At 36.5% G+C, this 20,458-nt stretch overlaps 1 protein-coding gene across 1 annotated transcript; it reads right to left on the bottom strand.

Annotated features, from left to right (window-relative positions):
- Positions 1 to 5,328: 5,328 nt before the first annotated feature.
- On the bottom strand, positions 5,329 to 20,219 carry LOC136210819 (short-chain dehydrogenase TIC 32, chloroplastic-like). Its single transcript, XM_066002236.1, has 16 exons — positions 19,767 to 20,219; positions 19,589 to 19,676; positions 19,056 to 19,157; positions 11,134 to 17,394; positions 9,443 to 10,442; positions 9,247 to 9,334; positions 9,019 to 9,121; positions 8,747 to 8,939; positions 7,090 to 8,642; positions 6,759 to 6,990; positions 6,598 to 6,677; positions 6,329 to 6,482; positions 6,174 to 6,243; positions 5,970 to 6,054; positions 5,767 to 5,813; positions 5,329 to 5,668 (listed from the first exon to the last, which is right to left on the bottom strand). Exons 9-16 carry the CDS (start codon positions 7,193 to 7,195, stop codon positions 5,504 to 5,506), a joined length of 939 nt encoding a protein of 312 aa, XP_065858308.1. The 5' UTR covers positions 7,196 to 8,642; positions 8,747 to 8,939; positions 9,019 to 9,121; positions 9,247 to 9,334; positions 9,443 to 10,442; positions 11,134 to 17,394; positions 19,056 to 19,157; positions 19,589 to 19,676; positions 19,767 to 20,219; the 3' UTR covers positions 5,329 to 5,503.
- Between the last annotated feature and the right edge of the window lie 239 nt (positions 20,220 to 20,458).

Genomic DNA, 20,458 nt, shown 5'->3' with positions numbered 1-20,458 from the left:
CCGCAATTAAAAACAAGGCTTCAGATGAAGTACTCTGGGTTGGCATGTCAAGTGCATGATTCTGGAGCCGATAAATGAGTTGGTGGTGAATTGTTGCTGCAACAGCTGTTGAGATTTGTTCAGCACCAATTAGCTGTACTTGAATCTTAAAGGTGGAAGGAAGGTTTGGGTCGTGTAATGAAAGGTTGAAGTTTGGAAAAAATGTTAGAACAATACTACCAGCATTGAGTGTTTTTAAAACTGTGCCGATGACAGCATGTTCAAACTTAAGAAATCTAGTATCCAACAGGCTTACTCGTGCTGTGACTGGAAGACCCTTCCTACCATGAAGAGTCAAAATAATACGTACTGCCCCAAGGTGGAAATGGGAGTATCCTTCTTGCCTCCATTTGGATATGAAAGAAGTAGGAATCTCCAAGGTTACATATTGTTCTGCACTGGTAGCCTTTAGAGAACATTGGTCCATTTTGGAAGTTTGGACATATTCTTTAGCATACGGTCGTCTGGTGGAGATCAAAGATCGGATACTGCGTGTGATAGAAGAATCACGCCTATAAATGTTGTAGGGATTGATCAAGGGTAAGTTGGTTGAGTGGATTTGAGCATCTTCTGGAACATAAGAGTATTCCACAAGATTTTCAATTTTTGAGGTTTTGGTTTGTCGAAAGGATGATGGGATAGAAAGAGAAGAAGAAAGTTGGATGGGATTAGAATTAGAAGTTGAAGGTAATTCCATGATTGAATGATCTTTCCTCTGTACTCCTTAATTTAATCAATCATACCTCTACCTTATGGCTCTGATACCAGCGGCTGGGAGCTCCTGCAATTCACACCGAAACGAAGGCCTCTTACACTCTTAATGGCCACGACATGGTTCTTTTATTGCAAGGAGACCAGAAACTAGGATCATTGTCTAAGATATGATATGATTATACTAAATTAAGAAAGTACTTTGGAAAGAGAGAAGGATTTAGAAAGCCATAACTTTTATTACACAAAGAGTATTTTACAATGGAAGCAAAGGATGATCTTACAAATGAGCTAAGGCTTCCTTATATAGGAAAAACCTTAGGAACAAGACAAAATAAAAAGATAAGAATAACATCTTATCTTATCTTACACACCATTATCTTTTTGAAAGATAAGATAAGAATCTTTCCTTTCTTACACACCACACCATTATCTTTAAGAAAGATAAGAATCTTATCTTTCTTATTACACATCACATCACACTAGATTATTATTACAAGAAAAATACAAACTTGATATTTAAACCACAACTTTCTGGACAAGTGGCACTTATGTCTTCTGGATATTTTCATATGTAATGACTAGGAGAGAGATTGAAGTTCTTCCAGTCTTCATCATCCGAATCAATGTCGCCATACAGAGATTCGTACCATGGTCCTTTCCTTACTCGTGGGTCCGGATAAGGGTCTTGGGAATCTTGGAAGTAATGAGGTGGAACTTGAGGTTCTTGAGTTGGCACTTGAGTTGCTTGGGGTGGCATTTGAGGTGGCACTTGAGTTGCTTGAGGTGGCACTTGAGGTGGCACTTGAGTTGCTTGAGATGGCACTTGAGGTGGTCTTGATCTGGAAGAAGATGCTTGTCCTGGTTCTGGTTGTTGTTGTGAAGCCATAAATGGAGTCCGATTTGACACTAAGTGAATGTTGACTGGCTTGGCAGGGTACAGTGTTGTACTAAGAATTTGGTTAGTATTGAGATCATAACCATTAAGGCAACAAAGATAATTTTTGAGTGCCATTTTTTCATTGCCTTTGGTTTCCTGTATTGGAGTTAAGAAAGTATTCCACTCATAAGCTTCATTTTGAGTCCAAAATTTCCCTTGCATATCTTGGAAGTATGGCCTGTGGATGATAAAGACTGCACTGGTTGATAAATGGGACGTTGCACTATCCCAGAGCTTGAGTCTTTCAATTATTTTCTGGAGTTCCTTTCGCCACCACGAAAGGGGGGCATACCAGCCCATTAAAGTCCATAATAGAGAATCACATTGCTGTTCTTCATGGAGGTGATGAAACATTTCCAAGACTGGTATTTCAATGGCAATGGAATAGAGAACCGTTAAGCACCAAATGCACCATAATTCGGAAGAGAGGAGATCTTGTGTGGGTTTCAGACGGAAAAGGATAAGGAAAGGGCAATCTTGGTAAAATTCATCAGGTTTAGGGAGGTTCCTTGCAGTGAGGAAGTCTTTGAAGTGAACAAACAGGTGGGTTTTGGCATAGCACTGAATTTCAAAAATATTTTTGAAATTAGTTCTAGGAGGAAAGGGGCGAAGGGCTACAGGATTCTTAGGAGTAGAGGATGCCATGAAGATGAAAGGTAGGGAGGCTATAGAGGTAATAAGTGAAGGTTGTGGTCTGGAAAGCAAGTCTGGGATGAGGTTCTGATGTCCTTTTATATGCTCCACATGGAAGTCATATTTTGCAAACCAGTCCTTAAGTCTCAATAATTGTTGGCTAGGGAGAGACTTATTTTTGAATTCAAGGATTTTCGGAAAAGATGAATTATCCATTCTGACAGTGAAATGATGGCCGATGAGATGGAATTCAAATTTCTTTATACCATTTTTTACCGCAAGAATCTCTTTGATCGTGGTGTGATAATGTTGCTCTGCAGCTTTGAATTGTCCACTAGCATGTCCACAGTAATGAGAAGTTCCATCAACTTCTTCAATAAGCAATGCACCCCAATGTTCATCACTAGCATCTGTTTGTAAAACACGCTTTCCAGTGCCAGGTATCTTTAATGCTGGAGGATTTTGAGCCACAACTTTAAGTTGCTGAACAGCTTTAGTTTGGACATGACTCCACGATGGTGCATTCTTTTTCAGCATTTTTGATAATTGGCTAGTGTGCTCAGAGACATGAGGGATGAATTCCCGGATGTAATTGATGATTCCCAAGAATTGCTGAATTTGCTTTACAGAAAGATTCTCATCAGGGAATTTCAATAATTCTTGAGAAATGTGGGGTCCAGGCTGATATTGGCCATCATGGAATCTCATGCCTAAAAACTCCACTGAGTCCTGTCCAATAATGCTCTTCTTTTCAGAAAGCATTATGCCATGCTGGTCTACAATGTGCTGGAATTGGGCCAAAAGACTATTATGGGCCTGGACGTCTTTTGAGAAGAGTAAGATATCATCAATGTAGATAAGAGCACTATGAAGGATGGGCTCAAAAATCTTAATCATGGCCTTTTGGAACAGAGATGGGGCTGTTTTCAGCCCAAAAGGCATAACTCTCCATTGATATTGTGCTGTAGGAATGCAAAATGCTGTCTTGTAACGATCTTCTGGATGAATCCCAAGCTGCCAAAAACCTGCTTTGAGATCAAATTTTGAAAAGATATGGGCTTCATTGAGATGGACAAATAAGGAATTAATCCTTGGAAGGGGGAATTTGTCATCTCTTAGAAATCCATTGAGGGGCTTGTAGTCAATCACAAGCCTTTTCTTTGCACGAACTATTTCTGACCGCTTCTCGACATAAAATGCTTGACAAGCCCAAGGAGATGTGGTTGGCTCTATCAAGCCTTGTTGCAACAATTGAGCACATTCTTCTTTTGCCAGGAGAAGGTCAGCAGGTGTCATGCCCGGATGCGTTGCCTTTGTAGGATTGACATCTTCATTAAGCTTGAAAGGCAATTTGATGAAGAAATCTTTATTTTTCCAAAGTGGTGAGGGATGCGAGAATTGCGAGTGGGAATCAGCACATGACTTCAAGAGAAGTTTTGTAATTTGTTGAAAATCTGGTGAGACTTCAGCTAGGGAGTACATCTTAGGGACGCACGTGTACAATTTTAATTGTCGTTTGAAACGAATCCCTTCAGGAAGAATTTGTAACCCTTTAGCTTTCTGGTAGACATCAAAACCAACTAAGATGTCTTTGTCTGGAAGTGCCGATCCAAGGACTTTGACCCAAATGATACAGTTAGGGAAAAACTGAATCCCAATGGGTTTTTTGGATCTGAGTGTAGTGGAAAATACCTTGCCATCTGCAGCCTTGAAATACTCATAGTGAGTTTCCCATGAGGTATTAGGCAAAATTGATGGATTAACCATCGTCTTTTGAGCCCCAGTATCCATAAGACCAATAACAGAAATGGGTCTGTCATATTTGGACGGCAATAGATGAATATTTACCAGGGGATAAGTGGGAGTAAGACTCTCTGATGAGCATGATTGTAGGGAATAGATGGGAAGCAAGATTAGAGTGAGCATTTTTCCGAGGAGAGATTAGTATGTTAGTATTGCGGACTGGGAGGCAAAGGTTAGTTGATTCCACACTATCTTAAGCCCTAATGATGCTGCTTGCTAATTCTTTGCTGCTTTGTGCATTATATATTGAAAGTTGAGTTGTGTTTATCTTTGATTAGCATACATTAACCTTCTACCCAAGCTCAAGCTCAAAACTTTCCGTAATCACTTGTTGATAGATAATGTTCATTGTTCGACTCTCAATGATAGGTTCTCATAAGGATCAATGCTTTAATTTGAGATGCAAATTGAGAAACTTCATGCTTGATCACTTGATGTTGGCCTAGGCCACTAGACCCAATTTGAATTTATAAAAAGACCCAAATATTTGTCTTCAAAGGGATTTGGAAGAGCAAGACATCCTTGCTAAATCACAAAATATCTATAAAGAAGGGTCTCACACATTTCAGTGAGCTGCTTTAACGTCTCTTTTGATTTACGAGTGAGCTGCTTTATCCTGGAGGCGACCGAAAATTGATCTGCTTGCAGTTTCTGGCTGTTCTGCGAACGTCTTAAAGAAAGCCACTTTGTCTACGACTCTGCCCATTGTTCTGTTCGGTAATTCTGGTGCTTTTCCTAACAAACGTGGGATCAGAAAATGAAGGTTTATAAGAACTGGGGGTTTTCAGAATATGAAGTTTGGTTGGCTATAAGAAGGTATCCCTTTTGTATGTTCGTCTCAGTGAAAAAGATCACTGAGTATCATGGAGTTTCTTGTGAACAAAATGGGTTTTCAGACTGCAGATATTGTGACAGTTCCAACAATTTTTGGTTCTAGTTTACAGAAAAGGATTATGCCAAGGTTGTCGGTTATAAGGTACTGAGAAGCAGTTTTTGGATACATATGTGATCAAATATAAGGGAGAAGTACCTCAGCTTTTCAGCATTTTCCGGGGAGAGATTAGTATTATGGACTAGGAAGGTTAGTTGATTCAAAGATAGGTTCTCGTAGGGATCCGGTGCTTTAATTTGATGATGCAAATTAATCAATTCGTGCTTTTACAGAGCAGAAATTTGATAAAAAAAGTAACAACTTCCATTTATTTAATTAGTACAACAAACTTACATATTCACATACTTGGTTTATCCATGTAGTAGATGCTATTAAAATACACACACAATTTCTGCAGTAGTTTAGAGTAAATGCAGAAACTACCAATAGGTTCGGCCGAGGTGCATACATGACACACAAAAATACGCATTGATTTGATTACTTAGCTAGTTCGGATTGGTCAATTTGAAGCTGAAATCCCATAGTTTTCTTGCCAATCCTGCATCTACACCCAGAGAACTTGGTTTCGCTACGTTACTGTCCATAAAATACTTGCCAGTGACCCCCTTAACCTGCGGATGCAATGCGATATAGCATGTCGTTGCTGCTCCCTACGAGTTACAATAATGTATATGAAAATTGCTGGACCGCATAGAGAGATAGGATACTAATTACTTAAACTTGTGCAAATTTATGTCACATCATATACCTGTTGGATGTTCTTTAGCACAAGTTTACCAAGTATGGACATCGTGCCTGCATCAAGGCAAAAGATATCTATAATCAACAACATAATCCCACCAAATACAATACAAGCTATGTAAAGTTCTTACAATATACAATATGCAATCTAAAACACACCGAAAAGCCTCCGCCAACTGAAGCAAGAGAGTTAGAACCGAAGAGAATTACCATCAAGGATACTGTTATGGCGAGCAAGATTTGTGGCAATTGCTCCAGGGTGAACTGAATTAGCAGTTAAATTGACTCCATCTTCCTGTTGAGGAACACACAACGAAAAAGGCTTACGAAGTTGCAAAGTCCTGGCTAAATGAGATCAGATGGATTTCTGCAAATCTGAATGCTCCCATAGACATATATTGAAGTGCTGAGTACCTTTAGGCGTCTTGCAAGCTCATTAGCATGCAAAATGTTAGCCAACTTCGATCGTGCATAACCAAGAACGCTGTTATATGTCCGTATTACAGTATGTATTCAGCAGATTAAGAAGTGTCATAGATACAAATCCAAGAAGTTTAGCACAACATTACCCTGAATTGTCATTGATCTTATCAAAAAGAATTCTTTCACTTCTTACAAGGCGGTGACCTTCTGATGATAAATTAATAATTCTTCCCTCTTGATTGCTTTGGCATGCTGTGCTTTTCATAGTGTCCAGCAAAAGGTCCGTCAGAAGAAAATGTCCTGCCAGATGAACATGAAATTTCTCAATAGAACCTCAAGATTAGGACAATTCCAATACATCAGAAAACACATTTTCATTTCGAATTTCAAGGCACGAAATCAAACACATACTTACCTATATGGTTCGTGGCGAATTGTATTTCTATGTTGTCCTCGGACAGCAAGAAAGGAGGTAGCCCAATGCCTGCATTGTTACTTCAAACGAAGAAAAAGAACTTTATTTCTCAATGTTCAATTTGAGTTAACTCATATGTACACTTGAAGTTAGTTTCTTACATAAGGAGATTCAGTGGAAGACCTGATGAAATATAATCAGATGCAAATTTCCTAACTGAAGCCATTGAGCTGAGATCTAAATGCATAACTTCAACTTTAGCAGAAGGGATTTCTTTAAGTATTGCTTCTTTGACTTTTGTACCATTTTGGACATTTCTTACTGCCATAACCACATGAACACCTCTGAGTGCAAGAACTCTTGCTGTCTCCACTCCAATACCACTTGATGCTCCTGAAATCAGACCCAGAAAAAGGATTCACAGACACAAAATGCTGTCAGAAACATGTTTCAACATCTACTCAAAATAGTAAGTAAATAAACAAAGGAGACCTGTGACAATAGCAGTGAGGCCAGTTCCATCGATCCCTTGAGTGACTTGCTCAGCAGTGGAACGTGCTGAAAACCCAGATGGCCCTTTCCACCCAAAAATCCACATTTTCACAAGTAAAAGTTGCTTATGGAACCTCAAATAAATATGGAATGGAATCAAGAATTTTCAAGAATATGATCTTCTGTTATGTCTTCTTGAATCTTGATTCATGGATTTTTTCTTACTTTGTTTAAGTTTAATTTTCCCTGTGTTAGCTTGTGTATTGCAGCTTATTCTTTAGATTTAGATATTACCTTATATCTAGCTTGTTTGGTGGTTTTTTTATATTTTACATATGCTAACTTTTCTTATTATCTTGTATTTTATTGTTGCCTTGTGAATTAGATTAGCTGCTAATTGGTTTTGATATATTAATTATGTCTGCTTTCATAATGTTTTCTATAAGTTAGAAACTATTTTTCTTTTCATTGGTTGGTTGTGTCCTCTTTTATTATTTTAACTATCATTTGTCATTAAAAACAATATAGCAAGGGAAATGTGGAGCTTGAGTGTTGAGCAACCAAACACCTTTCAATATTCTTAAATTTTCCTTCTCAATTAGGACATCTTTTGCAATCTGGGCTATTTCTAATTTACCATTCTAGTTAATCATTTAAGAACCCTTGTTTCAGCTAATAGTAAAAGGAAAATTTACATGAACAGATACTAGTAAAATCGAGATTAAGATCATCAATTAAATGAAATTATGCCCTATCGATGGTGCGTTGATCTGGTTTATACAATGTTAAGGATGAGGATTTGTTAGAAAGGGATTTAAAGTCTAACAGAGCTGTTTAAATTTCACTTTGTGTGTTTCAGCCCGAGCTGTTTCGATTTCACTTTGTTTCTTGTAATCTAGTTTGTTTGGAGATAATCTATTTCTGCTATGTTTGATTAGCATACATCAAGCTCAAGCTCAACTTTCTGTGATCACTTGATGATAGATAATGTTCATTGCTCGACTCTGAAAGATAGGTTCTTGTAGGGATTTGATGATGCAAATTAATCAATTCGTTCTTTTACAAAAACAGAAATTTAATGAAAAGTAACAACTTCCATTTATTTAGTACAACATAACAAACTTGAATCTCTATTCACAAATAGACAGATACAGTGTATGACCTCCTTAACAAACAGAATCTGACAGCTATCTCAGTAGTTCGGAGCAAATTGAGAAACTTTGTTGCTTGATCACTTGACCAATCAAGTAAAGCATGTTTTTTTTATCAGTATAGATCTAATGGTGAATGACCACAATTCATTTAGGGTCCACGTGAACACCACTGTCAAGTGAAACCAACGGTTACATCCGAGATGCATAGAATGTAAATGTCCCATCAGCCTTAGTCAACCTGACACATTCCTCCTTTTATACTACCTCAATTTTCGAGTACTTATATGTTTCTCATATCCGGACGTAGACTTTCGAACCACCAACTCGATCTTCGGTTTCCATCTTAAGATCATTAAGACTATTGTTCTCCCTCGATTTCTCCTTTACACTCTTCTTTCGCTGAACAATCAATTCACTTTTTATATTATATCAAGACAAGAGAATAGACTATAATTTAGTCCACAATTTGACTGTAATTTAGAATTTGATCATAAGATGTGTACCTTGAGTGGAAAACAATCAAGTAAAAGATTTGTCACTCTGAATTTTATTCAATTTGGACAAATCAGATCCCAATTTCTTCAGGGAAACAGCATCAAATTTCTCTATGGAATCTTTAAGTGAGATTGAATGCTGATTTACATCTCTCCAGCGCATCACCTCAAATGGGTTGCACAACTTCTTGTCAACCATTTCCTACATTCATTTCGAAGCAAATGTTTGAATCCATTCACTTACATCTATTTTCAATAATTATGGCTTTGGATTAACTTACAAATTTTCCAAGACTCCCGATTCTACAAGGCAGGTAGTTAAGAACATGTATTCCACGCATCTTCCACTTAGCCACACACTCCATGAACATCAAGTGAGAATCACTAGGTTTAGAAGAAAAATGAAAAGTGATGAGTTGATAATTTCTTGATCCATATGAATGTGCAAATATATATGTTCACAATCCATATATATTCCAATAATTAGTTATCAGATTGGATAAAATTACCTTTTCAATTGTTTATATTTCTCGTGTTCATCTTCTACATCCTCTAACCTCATGAGATAGGTGTGGAACATTTCGATCAATAAGCTCCCTGAAAACAGATAAATTTGTGTTAAAGTTACAAAATTCGCAGAACATAAACAAAATTGTCTCTAATCCAAAGATGAAGAAATAATCAATTATATGTGGAGGATTATACCTGAATAGCGAGCTGAGAAAGTGGAATCAAATATCCTAAGTGAGTGAAAGCATTGAATCCTCCTTCATTCTCTTAATTAGCTCGATCTGATCTGATCTGATCTCAATCTAATCAAAATTTAGTTTAAATAGCCAAAGGCAAAACAGAAACCCAGATAAATTAGGCTACTAACAACCTGGACTAATAACAGTAAAGACAGAAAACAAATATTCAAAACTTATCCAACTAATATCCTAATAAATAGGAACTTAACTTATCATTTCCTCCCTTAAACTAAATATTTTGGCCCTATTTGGTAAAGAACGTTTTGGGATAAAAAGAGCGTTTTTGACCAGCTTTAGAGGTCTGACCACTAAAACCGCTAATTGAAGTGTTTGTGGAGAGAGATTTGGGAGAGAGTTTTGGGATGAAAACGCTAATTTAGAAAAAGCTCTTAAAATGAGCTTTTTCAATTAGCGTTTTGCAATATTAAAATTAATGGACTTCTTTAACCCTAATAGATAGACTCCATCTTTTCCTGCGCCAAAATTAATGCCCTTATTCGTCTTTTTGCACAAACCGCTATTATCAATCAGCTAATTTTTACCAAACAGGTCTACACAAACAGCTAATCAAATCAACTAGTCAAATCAGCTAATGTAATCAGCTAACAGCTAATGTAATCAGCTAACAGCTAACAGCTAATTCCCAAACAGGGCCTTTGAGTATTTAGTTTATTAGACACCTCACACACTCTGCATCTGTGGCAACCTTAGAAAATCTGTTAACTTCAGTGGCTTTGTCATCACATCAGCAATTTGACTCTTTGTGCCACAGAATTCCATCTTGATAACTCCATCTTTAACCAAATCTCGTAGAAAATGGAACAGGACATCTATGTGTTTGCTATGCATGACAGGATTTTTAGAGAGTTTAATGGCTGAACTGCTATCACATGACAATTGTGCATCCTTTTTGCTCCCAACATCTTTAGTCTCCTCATCATCCAGACAGGCACAAGCTGTTGAGAAAATTAACTATTAATTTAAAATAACTAAATAAAAAAAAGAAATTGTTGTGAAGTTCCAATTGATGAAGAACTATTTTTGTAATTTGTATTATTGAGGGGTTGGATTTTGTAATTTGTAATTAGAAAAAAAGAAAAAAAAATTAAAAAGTTTGACCACCGAATATGGCAATTAATTGACAAGGTCATCATTGGCTTATAAAAGCCAAGGATGCTCCATCACAATGCATTGTGAGAAATGAAGTGGAAGAAATATATAGTTTGAGAGGAGGCAAATTGTGTCTTGTGAGTTTTTTAGAGTTTATTTTAGAGGGTAGTTTAATTATTTTGGAGAGAGACAAAATAGTAAGATAATTATTTTGAGTATTTTTGGAAAACATCTGAGTGCTACTTGTCGAAATCCAAAAAATTCCCAACACAAGCTGCTGCTGCCACAAATTCAGCTTCCATGCTTGATAGTGTAACTAATGGTTGCTTTTTTGAAGACCATGAAATAACTTTTGAATTCATTAAGAAAACATATTTTCCTATCATCAATATCACCGGCATAATCACCATCAGTGAATGCATTAGAGACTTGGTCAAAGATCAAGATGGAATCTAAATGTATTTCATCTTGAGGAGGGAGCGATTAGAATACATTAAGTAGTTTGAGGAGAGTGAACAAAGTAATGGAAAAGCTTACCAGGCTTATTCAATTTTCCATGGAATATCCCATCAAATGGGATAAAAGGCGAATTTAACCTTTCAGCTTAGTTTCTAGTAGAATCAATTCACCTGAAACTGAAGTTTGGTATCAATTTTGTCTACAAATTCGCACTTTTTTTTGTCAAATTTTTTCCAAAAGGTCATTGTAACAATATATGATCTAAACAAGAGAAAAACCTCAGTCAACCTCAGAAAATTACAATGAATTAAACTGTGATTGGTGTACAAGATTTGTGGCAATTGGTTCATGGTGAAGTGAATTAGCAGTTAAATCAACTCCATCAACCTGTTCATGAAGACAAATAAAGTGGACAAAAAGGTTTGCAAAGTCCCAGCAAAAGAGCAGTGGGGCAGAGATTAATTCAAACACAAACTATAGACACAAACGGTAACCATAAGTTACAAGAAAAGTGAGATGAAATTCATCAACAATATGTAGGAATTGAATGAATTGAAGAAATAAAATGATTTGGTTGATAAAATTAATTGGTCAAATAAAATCCTGTTAATGATTTGGAAAAGCCTGCTTTTAGATTTTGGAAAACAATGTCAGACGATGCCTAAAATACCTAGAACTAGAATTTAAGAGATAAGAGCATTTCTAGTTAGGGACGGCAACAGGTACTGTATCTGCGGGTATCCGGCACTACCCGATCCTAATCGGACTACCTGTGCCTTGTATAAAAGGGTACGAGATGAGTATGTGATCAAAATTATTACCCGTTAGGGTAACAAAATGGGTATGAGAATACCCCAGGGTACTCGGTACCTTTTACCCGTTATAATTAACTCTTTTATATATTAAAAAATTTATTAGTTTTTAGATGTAAGAGGGGAGATTTGAACCCCAACCTTTTTTTATTCAGCCATCGAGTGATACTGCTAAATTGCTTTATTCTTATTGATTAAGGTTCAATTTATTCAATTTTTAGACTGACGTTAAATTTGTAATATTTTTTGTTTTATTGATTAATTCCGTGAATTTAATCGGACAGGTATGAGATGTAAAAAGTATACATGTTAAGGTAATGGAACGGGTACGGATAATTAAAAAATAAAATGATAAGGATTTGATATTGGTATTGGTACTACCCACGGATACCCTATCTGTTGCCATCCCTACCTCTAGTGCATCCTACTTGGTTGCTATTTTCTATTAATTAGTAACAACAAGCACTAAATATCCCTCAATTCCAAAATTTTCACAGTTTTAAATCCACGGAACGCGTTAGAGGCGTCAAATCTGGTGCATGGTGAGTTAGGCGCCCTCTTTTCATTTCATAATCTGCTTTTTGGTAAAGGATGATTAGAGTTTGGTCCATAGAAAATTACAGTTTTGCTCCCTATTTGTAATTAATAATTTTTTCCCTACAAAATTTTAAATAACAACTCCCTTCTAGTGAGATGTTACTAACCCTTGTTACTAACGCTTCTAAAATCACACTGGTTGTTACCAACAATTGTGGATGCTCTAAGGCATACTTCAAAGAGTAATTTTTGGCTTTGCTTATGATGCATTTATCTTACAGGTGTTTGTTTTAGCTTTCCGAAACATCTTTTAGCTTTTTTCTCTAAACAACACAAAATGCAGTTTTTAGTCAAGATTATAAAAAAAAAACACCTTTATTTATTTATTTTTTTATGAAAACAATAGCTTTTCTTAGGATTAAGAGTTAGCTTTTAAGCATTTTGCAGGGAGAGATTAGTATTATGGACTAGGTAGGTAAAGGTTGGTTGATTCAACACTATCTAAAGCCTTATTGATGATGCTTGCTAATTCATTGCTACTTTGTGCATACGGTATCATTGAAAGCTGAGTTGTGTTTCTGCTATGTTTGATTAGCATACATCAACCTTCTGCCCAAGCTCAAGCTCAAGATTCAACTAAATTTCTGTGATCATTTGATGATAGATAATGTTCATTGTTCGACTCTCAAAGATAGGTTCCCGTAGTGATCAATGCTTTAATTTGAGAAGCAAATTGAGAAACTTCGTTGTTTGATCACTTGACGAATCAAGTGAAACCAACGGGTACAACCAAGATGCATAAATATACTCGCTAGAGAACTTGGTTTAGCTGTGTTACTGTCCATAAAATACTCGGCAGTTACCCCTTTAACATGTGGATGCAATGCTAGATAGCATGTAGTTGCTGCTCCCTACCATACGAAACTAATGAATTTAAAGCATTGCGTAGAGAGATGATTTGGAGGATATCAATTGCTTAAACTTGTTGAATCCAATGACCCAACATGTATATATTGAACGTTCTTTACATATTTACCAAGTAGAGATACCATGCCTATATTTATAATTAAAAACATAATCCTTTGCTCTCCTACTCCACAACAACACAACAAGATCAAGGAGTAAGCATGATTAATAGAAAAGCTTACAAGATCATGATAAGGGCATCAATTTGATCAAGTATGTGAAAATGGATAGTGGGGAGAAGTCGGGTTAAAGGGCAACACACCAAGGGAACAGAAGGCAATCCCTGTGAAAAACAAAGCCCACACGCACACGCCATGTGGATCTAAAGGAAAGTTTTTTAGAGCACTGAGGAAACTCCTATTGGAAAAGGTGTTCCCTATGTGTTTGATAAAAATGCCCCTTAGGCAAAACTTCACTTGTGTGCTTAAGAAAAGTGGGGTATTTATCTTGAAGAAAGGGAGAGTGACTTTGGGCTTGATATTCTCTTTGAGGAGAATGCTGAAATCACTTTATGTGGAGAGGTTGATGGCTACAGTGATGAAAGAGATATTAGTGGCTCAACTATATTAGGATGTAGCATGTCACTTAGGTTTGGGAACTTGGCAAATGGAGTGACCGACTTGAGCTACGGGGAGGAACAAATGAAAGTTGGAAATGTGGAATGCCCAATGACTAAGTGTTAATGTTGAATGGTAGTCGTGAGCTTGATAAGATAGATTATGGGAAGCAAGATTGGGTTGAGGAAGAGATGAACAAATTTGAAAATGAGGATGAGTTCAAGCACAAGGTTGATAAAGAGGAGTACTATTCCGAGAATTAGCTAAATAGCGATGCTGAATTTTATTATGATATGGATGAGTTAAAAAAACGGGATTGATAGGAAAAAGAATGATTCTGAGAATGGCCTATATGATAAAGATGTTGGGTTTTACCATGATGAGGATGAGTTTCGGAACGTTGAGTGAAACCAAAATGGGGTTAATGATGAAGCTAGATTCTATTATGATGAGGATGAGTTGGAGGGCAGTGGAGCCAAAGCGGGGATACCTATAAAGGTGGTGGTGATGATGATGACGGCGATGAGCATGTTGTTTATTTATTGACGATGGTGCTAATGTCTAGTGAAGACGAGTATGACCCGAGGCATCAATTGTGCAAAACTTGATGCTTAGTTCTTGGGAAGAAATGTGAGGTGATAAGCAATTTAGGAAGCCAAGAGAATATCATTAGTCGAGCCACCTTATGAAAGTTTGGTTTGGTTCCCGAGCCATATCCTAGACCTTGTCGCATTGGTTGGGTCAACGATGTGGAGAAGTTTCAAGTTACTTATGGTGTAAGGTTCCTTTCACTATTGGAGCTTATCAAGATGAAGTTATGTGCAATGTTGTAGAAATGGATGATTGCTACTTGCTCTTAGAGAGGCCATGGCAATTTGATTGTGATCCCTCACACGCGGGAAGAAGAAACACCTGCACCATACGCAAAGACGACATCAAGTACATCCTTACACCCTTTAAGAGTTCTTCTATTAAGAAAAAGAAGGCCACATTAGTGCTTGCCCAACCCGGGAGTTGCTTTTGAATGAATGCATCAATAAAACGGGGAAGACTAATCCAATGGAAGTTGAGCTAATGCCCAAGTATGTATGATGGTTCTTCACAAGAGAAACTTCTAGAACTTCCACATTGAGAAAAGATACCGCATCACAATGACTTGGATCCAGGGGATCGTTTACCAAGCCTCTCTCATGATGGAGTAAGCTCCAAAGACAAGAATGAAGTTGAAAAGGGAAAGAGCAAGAGCAAGCTCGAAAGTGAAGAAGTAGAACCAATGTCCGAAGATGGCAAGTATGCTTCCTTCAAAGAGCAACCTCGAGGGCTTCCACCTTAGGGAAGATATCGCGTCACATTGAATGGGATCCCAAAGAACGTGTACCTAGTCTTCCTCATGGTAGACTGAGCTCTAAAGAGAAGGATGAATAGTACCTTATGATGCCTCTAGGAAGAGTCGAGACTCATACCACATGCATGATGTGGATGAATCAAGTCTCCCACTATGTAAAATCCGAACTTATTGTTTTGTGCTTTATTGAAATGTATGTGTTGGAAGCTATGTTTGTTTGTTAAGGGAGCATAAACCCTATAAGGATTCTATCAGATGTAACCTTGTGGTGAAGGGTGTGAGCTTCCTGGAGCATTTAGTGAATGAGAATGGCATCCGGGGGATATAGAGAAGATGAGAGACATTCAAGAGTTGTGGAATATTGTCCGAGTTAGTGAAAAGAATAATCTAGAAGTCCTGAGATTGCAATGCAAGACAAAGAAGGAGATTATACAAGTGTTCATGGGATCATTATAGAGTGAACTGACAAGTGCCGCTGAGATATTGCATTTGATGTTGGCAATGGACAAGAAGAGATTGAGCATAATATCCGAATTAGCTAAGTGAGGGGTAGAGAAGTCCGTGGATATTCAACTCAAATTCATATAGGGGTTTTGAAGAGTGTTTGTGGGGGTCACCGAAACATTCCATTTGAGGTTGGCCATGAGCGGGAAATGATTTTGGCTAGTCTTCGAGTTAGTGAAGTGGAGGATAAGAAGGTCTGGGGTTAGTCTGTGCAACATGATATGTGGATTTGGAAGAGCGTTCAAAGTAATGTTGAGGAGCGATTTGACAAGTTTCGTTGAGATATTTCATTTGATGAAGGTAGAAAGTGGAAGACGAATGTCAAGAAGGGTGAGAACTTAAAAATCACAAGTTGAAAGATAGGATGAAGTCCTTGAGAAGAAGGTGAACCGAAAGCTTGTGAAGTGGTCTTCATGATTTCCTTGAGAATAACACTTTTGTTTGATTTCAAAACTTTGAGTGCGTTCAAAATTGACGAGTTTCTCTCATACTCAACAAGCAACTTGAGGTAAGTTCTTTTCAAGATGGAGTGTAAGATGAGGACACCGAGTTGACTAAGTATGTGAAAATGGATTGTGGGGGAGAAGTCATGCTAAATGGGAGACATACTGAGGGAAAGAGAAGACAATCTATGTGAAAAATAGAGCTCACACGCCGTGTGGGTCCAAAGGAAAGTTTTTACTTCTTTATTTTTGATCCACACATCGTGTGGAATTTTTAAAAGTCACCAGTTCTATTTCTGAAATAAAGCCCGCACATCGTGTGGACCTTTTAAATGGTCCTTATGAGTTAGTCATGTCACTTCTCCAGTTTGCTCTTAATTACAGCTTTGTCACTTTTATTTACAACTTCTACCACCAACTCATTTACAAGCTTGCCACTCATTTACCATTGTCTTTTTTTTTTTATTAAAACGGAGGACTGGGAACGGAATACAGACATCCCAACTATGTTGGCACCCCTAAAGGCCACCCCCAGAACCCAAATTGAATAAAAGAATAAAAAATGAGAAATACAACCGAGTTCAATCAGGTAAAACGAAATGTTGCCTGACCTGAAAAATTGAAAGCTAATAAGCTATTACAAAAAGAGGGAGGTGAATCCCACCAAGTAATCCCGGTAGATGAACGGGTATAATTGGCCAAGGCGTCGGCGACTTGATTACCTTCACGGAACAAATGAGTAACAACAACTCTCATTGCAACCATTATAAGCTGACAGTCCTGCCATTCTGAGTGCAGAATCCACGGAATAGCAAAACAGTTACGCCGGAAGCAAGTCACCACATACGTTGAGTCCGATTCGAGCCAAATTGAATCCCACCCATGACTCCGAGCTCGTTTAATGGCAAAAAGAGCAGATCTCAGCTCCGCAACATGGACAAGTGTGTCAGCAGATGGGAAAGAGAAAGCACCGAGACATAAACCACTGTTATCCCTGAAAACCCCGCCACATCCTGCTGCGCCATTCAACACCGAGGCATCAGTGTTCACCTTCACCCAACCAGCAGGCGGAGGAAGCCATCGAACAGGTAAAATTTTTTGGGATCTAGAAAGGCGAGGTTGAAGACCCAAGTTGTCCAGGATGGCCAATTCAACGGACGAGTTCCAAGTGTTGCCTGTTCGAAAGTGGATTAAGAATTATATATTGTATACAAGAACTATATAGTAAATATAAATGAATTATATTGGTAATGTCCCCGGTTTACTAAGCTAAATGATGTCATCTTAAGGTTGTGGAGTTTTATTTGAAAAAATAAAGTTTGTATGCCAAAATGTGAAACAAAGTAAAGATTGTACACTATGTATGTAATTTACCCGATATTGTAATATCTTTAATTTTAGAGTAAATTAACCATGACCACTAAACTTTACTCATTTTCACATTATAGTCACTAAACTTCAAAATGTAACATAAAAGTTACTCAATTTTACATTTTCTAACATAGAGCAAAAGAGAAAGTTACTTATTATTCCGATTCACAAATTATTTGTAACCAAAACTATAAACAATATGATGTCAACCTGGTTGGCAATATCTACCCATTGCAGGTAGATATGCTTCAATTCCTTAAAAAAAATTTAAGGATGTAATCCAAGTATTTATCCATATGAATTAATTCAACTCATTTTGATATTATATGAAGATAAGAGAACAAATTGTAATTTAGTTCACAATTTGACTGTAATTTAGAATTTGATCATAAGATTAGTAAGGTGTGTGAAAACAACCAATTTACTTTCATCTGAAAGCTTGGAGTAGATGTTAATTTAAAAAAAAAAAAACCTTGTCACTCCGAATTTCGTTCCAACCGGATAAATCAGATTTCAATTTCTTCATTGACTCAACATCAAACTTTAGAATGTCAACCAACTCACTCTTCATTGACTCAACATCAAACTTTAGAATGTCAACCAACCCACACTTAATAATTCGAATTGGGATATAATTTAAATTTGCTTATTAATACATCTTTGAACTAATAAGAATTCTAGTATAATATAACTCAAATAAATAAAGGGTTAAGGTGTAAAAATACCCTTAACGTTTTAGGTCATGAGCAATTTTATCCCTAACGTCTAAAATGGTGCAATTTTACCCCCAACGTTTGTAGCCAAGAACAATTTTACCCCTAATGCTGATAAATTGGGCAATTTCATAAATAATTCATCAAACTATCTTCTCGGTCATGAATCTTATCATCTACACGTCACACGTGTGTTATTTTATCAGTAACAAATCATAAACATATATTGGGATGTAAAAAAAAATAAAAAAAATATATTATTCTTGTACGAATTAGACAAAAAAAATTCAAAAAATTCACCGAATTTATAAATATTAATCTCCAATTCTATTATTAAATTACAAAAAACATGAAATTCTTTTTTTAGAATGAATTGATATGCAATTGGTGCAAAATAATGAACAAAAATATCCGTGGTTTATAATAGTATTTGAAATTGACCCAAATTACCAACGTTAGGGATAAAATTGCTCTTGGCTACAAATGTTAGGGGCAAAATTGCACCATTTTAAACGTTAGGGGTAAAATTGCTCCTGACCTAAAACGTTAGGGGTATTTTTGCACCTTAACCAATAAATAAACAGTCTATTCTAATTGGGATAAATAGTTTTGTGCAACTATTATATAAGAAATAATATTTCTAATTAGATAAAAATAGCTTTGGTTATAATTATAGAGATGATTAGTTGCAATTAGATAAATATTGAATTCAATTTAAAATTTCTAATTCTAAATTTACCGCTTTAGATTACCTTGCAAATTTTCCAAGACTTCCGATTCTAAGGTAGGTAGTCACATGTATTCCACGCATCTTCCACTTAACCACATACTCCATCAACATCAAGTGAGAATAACTAGGTTTAGAAGAAAAATAAAAAGGGATGAGTTAAATTTCTTGATCCAGATGTATGTGCAAGTATATATGTCCAATTGATTACACCAAAGCATTTGAAACGTACTATAACGCAAATACTTGAATTGAATTCCGTCGTGGTCCTTTTCATAAGTGTCAAATATACACGAACAAAAATTGTGGTTCCTTTCTGAAATTAATTTTCATTCGTGCTTTTTCTCTTTTAGCAAATGTTGGACTATTTGGTATGGGTATCAGGAACTCAATCACACAAAGCTTGAAAACTCTAGTCACATATAATTTAGGATGAAGATAAAGATACTCTTTGATGTATAGATGTAAGACTAGCACAAGTAAAAGCATAGAATTTATGAAATAGACTCAATTTACCTAATTAATTCACTAATTAGTTATCAGATTGGATAAAATTACCTTTTCAATTTTTGATATTTCTCCTGTTCATCTTCTACATCCTCTGACCTCATGAGATAGGCGCGGAACATTTCGCTCAATAAGCTCCCTGAAAACAGATAATTTTGTGTTAAAACATAAACAAAACTGCCTCTAATCAAAAGATCAAGAAATAATCAATTAATTTCGACGATTATACCTGAATAGCGAGCTGAGCTGAGATAGGCAATGGAATCAAAGATCCTGAGTGAGAAAGAACATCGAATCCTCCTTCATTCTCTTAATTGGCTCGATCTGATCTAGATCTATAACAAAATCAAAATTGAGCTAATGTTGGCCGACTATAACCTTTCAATGGCGATTTTGGAGATGTGCAACAGAGAGGACTCCAAAAAATGCTTGTTGGAGGCAGGGCTAAACAGATCTAGCTCTCCTGAAACCCACACACGAATTCGACCAATTTGTCACAAATTCCAGAAACGGCGCGGGAAAGAGAAGGAGGAGGAGGAGGAAGACCTAGACAGAACTCTAACGGCTAGATTGAAGGGATATGAGGAAGAGACTGAAAAGACAAAGGAATTGGATTGGAATTATATAAAGAGAGATGTCTGTGGCGTGAGAATCTTTACTGAGCAGTCCATTTTTGTCTTACATGCTGTGGTTTCAGATTTACAGCTGTTTCCGTTTCATAATACCATATATGATATGTATAAGTTTTAATTATATAATTATTTACTGCATCAAATGCGATTTTAAATATGACTTTTATATATGCAATTTCAAACATGATTAAAATAAAAAAAATTAATGGAAATTTGATTTGATAAAAATGAATGTAATTAGACATTTAAATTCCGATTTAAATAAAAAAAGACATTTAAATTCCAATAA

The sequence above is a fragment of the Euphorbia lathyris genome, chromosome 1 (assembly GCF_963576675.1).
Source record: "Euphorbia lathyris chromosome 1, ddEupLath1.1, whole genome shotgun sequence".
NCBI classification, from domain to species: Eukaryota; Viridiplantae; Streptophyta; class Magnoliopsida; order Malpighiales; family Euphorbiaceae; genus Euphorbia; species Euphorbia lathyris.
Note: the sequence above shows the minus strand (reverse complement) of the source record. Positions and strands in the feature narration are given on the sequence as shown.

Coding starts and splice junctions, on each gene's coding strand:
- LOC136210819 (XM_066002236.1), bottom strand. CDS start 7,195: ATGTGGATTTTTGGGTGGAAAGGGCCATCTGGGTTTTCAGCACGTTCC. Junction 6,483..6,597: donor ATTCGCCACGAACCATATAG/GTAAGTATGTGT, acceptor TTCATCTGGCAG/GACATTTTCTTCTGACGGAC. Junction 6,055..6,173: donor AGCTTGCAAGACGCCTAAAG/GTACTCAGCACT, acceptor GTTCCTCAACAG/GAAGATGGAGTCAATTTAAC.